The sequence below is a fragment of the Cornus florida genome, unplaced genomic scaffold, assembly GCF_030987335.1.
Source record: "Cornus florida cultivar Cherokee Brave unplaced genomic scaffold, ASM3098733v1 CherokeeBrave_3.0.0_Hap2_Chr02, whole genome shotgun sequence".
Taxonomy (NCBI): domain Eukaryota; kingdom Viridiplantae; phylum Streptophyta; class Magnoliopsida; order Cornales; family Cornaceae; genus Cornus; species Cornus florida.
In genome coordinates, this window is record NW_026775572.1 from 27593427 (window position 1) to 27601485 (window position 8059).

General features: G+C 36.5%; 1 protein-coding gene across 1 annotated transcript; it reads right to left on the minus strand.

Moving 5' to 3' along the window:
• Positions 1-1236: 1236 nt before the first annotated feature.
• Positions 1237-7720, minus strand: LOC132294442 (protein FAR1-RELATED SEQUENCE 11). Its single transcript, XM_059792304.1, has 4 exons — positions 7445-7720; positions 5120-6130; positions 3590-4033; positions 1237-2253 (listed from the first exon to the last, which is right to left on the minus strand). Exons 2-4 carry the CDS (start codon positions 6095-6097, stop codon positions 1636-1638), a joined length of 2040 nt encoding a protein of 679 aa, XP_059648287.1. The 5' UTR covers positions 6098-6130; positions 7445-7720; the 3' UTR covers positions 1237-1635.
• Positions 7721-8059: the final 339 nt, after the last annotated feature.

Here is an 8059-nt window from a genome sequence, read left to right on the forward strand (position 1 = left end):
CTCTTTTACCCCCCTCAGATAGTTGAAGGGAGTTATTTGGTAAAAAAATTAGAAAAAGGGGGATTTATTGGAAAAAAGGCTACAAGTCGAGAGGGGTTTTTTGGTAAAAAAAAAATAGACAAGTGAAATTTAAAAATATTACAAGTCGGAGGGGTTTTCTGTACTTTGCCCTATAACATAATATGAATAGATGAATAAGTATAATATAAGCAATTAACAGAATATAACCTAAAATGACGATTAGAAAATGCAGTATACCAAGCAAGAAGCAATTTAACTTCTCAAAGGGGGGAGATTACAGCTACACATGTACCATACAAGAGACGAGGTTAATATAACAACTATTGACAGGAGACACTTAACCGCCTCCCCACAAGGGAAGATGAATTAGCTCCTAGGCCAACCTTGGATCAAACAAATTTCTACATCTAAAGGATCATACGAAAATCCATAATCTCCCTCACGCATTAGCTATAGTCACAAACGAATATGGTGATGATGATGATGATCTCCGTCAACCATAATCTCCCTCAAGGTCATGATCTCACCATTCCCACCATCACATCTGAATCACCTTTCATATACAAAGTAGAATGATTCAAATTACTGAAAAAAGCTTACCTTGTGCCTCCCGATTGAGCACAAATCTTCGACCAAATAGCAAAACAAGTACCATCATAGACACAACCATATTCCCAGCATCATCTCTGACCAAGCGAACAACTGTTACTGGCCTTCAAACATTATGGAAAGCTGAACTCTTCGCCAATGTGGACTCACTGCTCTACAATTACTCAAAATCAAGGATAAAGGCAGTTATTTTAACAAAACTGAACTCTTTCCCGATATCCTCAAGTGGGGAAACCCTTTTGTCAAAGTATATAATTTCTCTCATTCTATAACACCACCAAAATTGTAGCCACGATAGCACATTGCCGTGAGATTTTAGAACTGTTCTCCTTCGAAGCCTCCAAAGGACATCTCAAGTACTGTTCAAATACCTAAGAAAGCAGATCAACTAATACAATTATACCTGATAAAGCAAATAGTCAGACTTTGCCAGTCAGCAAATGAACATGGTTAGCAACACGAAACACCGTCTGGGCTATCCAGCCAACCACTGGGAGAACAAAGATAATTAGCCACTTGAAACAGAAAGGATATACTAATTTTGACACGCAAAAGAAGAATTTAGTAAATAAAAATAAAGAGTCCGTCCCGAAAAACACAACCAAAAGCACTGTAAATACATTCTTCCATATTCACGATGAATTTAATGAGATTTTTCCAAACACAAATGCTTGGACTGTTGGGCATACATACAGAGGGAACAAAAAAATAATATCCTTTTCAGTAATTACTTTACATATTAATCTCCGTGTTAAATCTTCGGTCAATGATGTCTGAGGAAGAACACCCTGTATAATTGTCATAGCATGCAACGAAACTACAAAAATGTCATGCATGGAATTTCCACCACAAGCCAACTTCCAATCTTTACAAAAATAAACCCCATCCCCTAAATCTAGCTTTACATAATCCCTCGATTTACTCTCATCACCACATTTCACATGTTTCTCTCCACTTTCACCTAGTATTCTAAAAAGAATGAATGGTTTAAGGCAGCACCTCTAATCAAAGATTCCTATGGACGGGGGAGATATCCCTCATACCTTGTGATGAAACCGGCTGATCTCTTATCCGAGATAAAAGGATGGAAACATGCTCGGTTGCAATATCCAGCCGCTCTTTTGACTTGGCGGACTCTGTTAGAAGAGTTGATACCATACTCTGCAATAACTGAACTCTTTCTGCATGATCAGTTGGAGTACTATGAAAAAGCTTTGCAGATGAAGTGCTTATGCGACGCCAACGGAGGGGAAGATACCTTTCTGGTATTTGGAAGCAATTTCCTGTTGAGAGGACTCGAAGAGCATGCCGACACAGGATTCCAGAAAACTCATACTGATGGCAGCTGCAACTTATGATGCCTTCGCGAGGAACCCAACACACTTTCCGGCCTCCCTCAAGTTTAGTGTGGTGCCTCACTAGGAAGACATCATCCATCTGAAATGATGCGTAGTGAGCAGCCAAAACAAGTTGCTCCTGAAGCTTAGAAAATGCAAAAGGTGTAAGGACTGCAGCAGCATGGGATTCCATGGGAGCCCCAGTTTTGAGGCAAATGTTCTGGAGATTCTGTTGCATCGTTTGTTGTTCACCTGCCTGATCTTTGAAATCCACTGCAACCGCTACCTGTTTGTGCAAGCCAAAGTCATTATTAGTAGAGAGTAGTTTAACACACTAAAGATTTACGGTCTCTTTTATATAAAAAAAAATTGGCACACTAAAATTTGGTTGTTAAACTATGTTAATACCAACAAGAGGTGACTCCCATTAATAGCCCATCTTCAGGTCTCCAAAAAACTCTCAAGATGTGATCAATGTTGTTTAAATAGCTTTCAGTAATTTAACATCAAATGGAAGTAATGATAAGCAAATCAATCGTGATTGAAAGGAATCAGTCTAAAGGTTTAGGGGGATCCAGAGTTGTTAATTGAAAGAGTTCAGAAAAGGCTGCCACATGTGGACTTTTGAAGCTACGAATTGCAGTTTCTGCAGATTGCTTATGAAATATAGACTCAATGCAATTTCCACATCAAAACTGTTGGCAAGAGAATAAGGGGGCTGATCAGCTAACATCCAATGTGACGTAGAGGGAAATATGTACTGATTCAACCTAGAGATATTGCTTGGCTTGCAAGTGAGGACATGATGTGCTTGTTTCCATGACATATACATAACATTAGTAAATTATTAATTGTATTGTTCTCTTTCTTTACACAAACAAAACCGCCTCCCAAGTAGTACTGCAAAAAACAAAAAAAATTGCCACTCAAGAAAATTATTACAAGAATAGACAATGATAAGCTATCAACAACCACATTCATTTTTTAAAAATTATCTAAATTTAACTCCCGTCTGAATTATAATGATTGTGTTTAAATTCTAATAGCCAATTAGGATCTCTGAAGTGAACAATAATGAACAACTCATATTTGTAGATTGAACAGAGTTTCTATCGTGCAGTGAAAATGCTCTTTCATTATCTTGTTACTAATAGAATTCTAGACAGGTATCTACCAAAAAAAAGAGAAATAAGATCTCAAATGATGAAGCACACACTTGAATAAATATTTGAGGTGGTGTTTTACTAAAAGAAAGAGTACATCATTTCTATAAAAAATCATCATTGGTTACTTTTGAATCAAACTTACAACTTGAATTGCTTTACAAGGACGATACAAAACCTTGTGGCTTGTGTTGTGAGGATATCCAAGTAATTGTCTATATGGGATCCACATCAATTATGACTCAAGCTGACCTGAATGTACTAGAATACTTTTGAGGCAAACTTAATTCGGATCTGGCCCAATTTTTCCTAAGACAAACCAAAGTAGATAAATTATGTCTCATTTTCTCACCTGCGCTGCAGTTATCGTGCACATAGACACATACACATGCACAGATAATATAATATCACAAATACAATTGTAGTTCAATTTAAGACAAATATGAAAGGAGAACATACTTGTTCTACAAAGTGTGCAAGCCGGGTTCGTGCACTCAAAAACCTTTGAATGAAAGCATTAATTGACTTTGATTGGCCAGTCGTAGTCATTCCTGCAAAGAAATGGGTTCTCAAGTATGGCAATGCCCAAAGCGACCTCCAGGCATACAAACTAGCTATATGTCTGTTAGTGTGTAGCCCAAAGGAATTGACCATGTCTGTCCACCCCAATTCAAAATCCTCAAATGCCTCTAGATTGTAAAGTCGATAGAACTCAGCTTTCCACTCATTGTAGCGTTCCCCCAAAACAGCATTAAACCAAGACGGAAACTTTGCCACAATCAGCCAAATGCAAAGTGCATGTTTAGTAGTTGGCATCTCCATTGATATCGCCTCTTTGAGACACATGTTTTGGTCAGTTAATATTGTTTGTGGAGCCTTCCCATTCATGAACCCTAAGAATGCCTTCCACATTTACAGTACAAAATAGAGTATCAGAATCAACGTCAATCCATTAATAGTGGAACTAATTGAAAAGGAATGTGTATGTCTGTGAGTGCAATATAACTGGACATACATCACAAAGTGTTCGACTGCATATATTGAAAAAAAAAAAAAAAAAATCTAAATCCATTTTGAACTGGGAACAATTAATAAAACTGAAAGGATATATGCTTAATGCCCATTTTCCAATTCCCTGCCATTCTAAAGTGAGTTTGGCTCCTGCTGGATTAATATTCATGAATCTCAGTCACTGTCTTTGATCTCACCAGATCAGCATGCATAAAATATACATATGAAAAAAATAATAATAATGAAATAAGAAGAAGAAGAAGAAGAAGAAGAAGGAAAGAAAAGAAACCATGAACAGCTAAATAAGGGCACCAATCAGTCTATTACCTTGACTATAAAATCCAAAACTATCATATCTTTCCCATATCTTTTCGAAGTGTGCTGCAGTCAATAGTGTTCAAAATTTTAATTAAAGAAAACTATAACTAAGACCTGGACAGTTTTAATACCTATAGAAATTAAATGAGACCCATCAAATAGTGGACCTTTTGGGTAGGGTTTGCGATGGACCATGGTTACATTTGAAAGCTACATGTACACTTACTTGAGATATTTTCATTTGAGAGGAACCAAACTTCAAACAATGAGAGCTGAAATGCAGTGGATTTTTATTATTTTATATATAAGTAAATTTTAGTGGGTATTACTTTCCAACATAATGAAACTTTACAAAGGATAGCTTACAAAGTTCACCATCTGAAAAAATGTAATTAATCAGCCGCCATTGAATTTGTCAATGGCCTAAACCTAACTAGCTGGTTGAAACCATCTACTATGTGAACTCTACCCTAAATGACAGTCTATTCATTCTATCTATACAATTTGATATTTGCAATTCCATGCTTCTATTTTTACAGGTTAGAGTGATGTTACACCACAGAAGAGGTGGGTGAATAAGCAGTCAAGGTAAAATTCAATCACATGTGCAGAATAAGTTGACAAGTTGGTTTACAAAAATTATTATTTTCACTCTTTTACCTTCAGGGCCCATGAGAATGATCTCAAGCTTTCCTCCCGTAGAAGCACACAGCCGAAGAAACAAGGCATGCCATAATTATTTATTCCAACCCATATTCCAAGTGGCATGTCAAATGCATTTAAGCGATGTGTTGTGTCAAACACCACTGCATCGCCAAAAATCTCATATGACTGGATCGATGAGGCATATGACCAGGCAATATTCTCCAACCTGTTGTTTGAATCAAAAGTAAACTCGAATCTGAAGTTGGGATCTTTGTCCTTGATGTTTCTGCACATTCTTAGTAAGTCTATGCTCTCATCCTCTGGATCCCCTTTTCTAAATGATTGAAGCAAATTCCTAACATCCTTTTCTGTGAATGGCAGGTATCCAGGCTCTACACACTTCTCAAGCTCCATAAGCCTCATCATCTGTTGCACAGAAATTCCTGTTTTGGCAAACATGAGGATTCGACTCTTGTCCGTATCTGATATGGTGCGATACGCAGGTAGAAAACGAACTTGGTTTGGTTCTAAGAGTTCGTGATTATGGTGGTTAGCAAAACCCGTGACACGCCATTCGGGTGTTCCTAGTTCAGTTGTCTTGCTTATCCGTAAGTACGCTTGGCATCCACACCTTGAGGATTTTCGATTTCTTTGGGGTTTATTTTCATTTGATGCTTTGACAGGAGTATTTCCAGCACGGTGGCAGACAAAGTACCGTCTCGTAAGTCCTTTGCCAACTCCATCTTTTCCTTCTGTGCGATGACGCCGGATTGAAAAGCCACATCGCTTCGCAAATTCACTATAAAATTCATAAGCAGCATCATGAGTAGCAAATCTTTGCCCAATATACGGGATAGCATCATTTGTGGTATCTAGAGAGAGACTGGTCTCATCTGGTGATTCCTCTGTGCTGCTGGTATCATCCAAAGACAATGATCTTTGGTCTGAAGGATCATCATAAACCACCATCATCTCCCCAACCTCTTCAGACATTAAATTCTTTTCAGTAACCCACTAAAGGTCAACCTACAAGTAATTTCTTCCTTGTAAGAAAGTTTAATATTTTTAAAAATGTTTGTAATTCTACAATATGAAAAAGAAAAAAGAAAAAAATCCAGTTAATGGGCTCAATCGGAATAGAGAATCCAATACCCAAAAGAATAACATAAATACATGTGTATGCTTTCCTTTATCAAATTAAATAATAAGCATATGTTAATACATATATGCACATTTACATTTACATATGTTTACTAAATTGAACATAAAAGAGCATGCTAGCATAGTGGTCATCAAGGATGGTCAAATAGCGGGCACAATTACTGATACTAAAGAACAGTTGATATTAAATATGAGTTCTCTCACTATCATGTTCAAATATTGAACATAAGAGAATGTGTTAGCATCATAGCAAGTCTGAATTCAGGTCACATAAATATGCACAAAGGGACACATAATACAGACAGTTATTGTAGGTTAATAATAATTATAATAGCAGTGACGTTGATGCAATTCACGTTAAATGCGTACAAGTTCAGCCACATACTTAAATCATACTAGTAATTCAGAAGTATTGTTTTATCTCTTCATAAGGAGATGATTTTTCTTTTCTTTACTCTTGTGTGGGGGGAGGTTGGAATGGATGTTAAGAATCACAAGTTCATTATCAACCTATAATTATAAGGGATCTAAAAGACTATAAACTCGGCGATATACATGAGTATGTGACAACGAAGCAGAGCCATGTCACATAGCAAGTTAACCCGAGCTTATATTTCAGTGTCGTCTTTTTTTCTGGCAAGAAATGACTCATACTAACAGTTCACTACGTGGTTTTTTTCTTTTCTTATGATATAACCTTTTTTGGGCAAATGTCATTATCAAAGTTGATTATAAATGAAGCACAGCAAACTATAAATTCAGCAATATGAAAGTCATCTCAGTCAAAAACGTATAAAAGATCAAAATGGAGTCATAGTACACTCGAATTTTCTCCTTTAATTTTGTCTTCTTCCTTCTTTTGATAACAAGAAACGAACTATTTCACTAATTAGATCTATGATTTATATAAATTTCCTAAAAGCATTTGTAACTGAGATTTCGATCAGCCAACTAATATCACATTCACAATTTCGTAATGCATACTTGGAGCTCTTGAGAGATAAAAAATAAAAAACAACTATTTACAATGATGGAATCTTTTAACACTACAAGTCCATACACAGACAGATTCACTTAATCAATCATACATTATCAACATTTTATCGCACATATGTAAACTCAAAGAATACTTTAAATAACGCAAATTACACCTATATATAGAGAGAGAGAGAGAAATACCTCGTATAGATCGCAACTAAAGAATAAGAGAAGCCACACAAATCATTGATCTTCTTCGTCGACAGGCACGTTCTTGCTACCGAAAATAAACCCTCGATTGTGAGGAAAATGCGGTTTTTTGAAACCCTAACTTTTTTATAAGAGCTCCCTCGTATAATTTCCATATATCAGTATATTACTGAAGAACACACAGTTTTATCCTATAAAATTCTGAAATATATTACTATATATACTTATATGTGTGCGTAAATCATATATATGAGAATTTTTTTCTAATAAAAAAGACCGAGGCCCACTATATCCCCTGTACGCCATTCTAAAAGCAAAGGGATTGGGTAAAAGGGCCAATATACAGAGTTAACCCGTATTTGACCCAATCCGTACGGGTCAATCGGAGGAGAAAATATGCACGGTCTGTCCGAAAGTTAACAGTTAACACATAGCCACCTACCGTACAAAACGACAGGTGCCCAATTCGCAAAGGGAGTAAGTGCAAAAAACACCCCTCTATTTTCATAAAGTTGCAAATAACACACATGCTGTTCAAGATTGACCCCCTTAATTTCAAATAGTTGCAAATAAGAGCTTCTAACTAACAAATTTGCCATGTGCAGT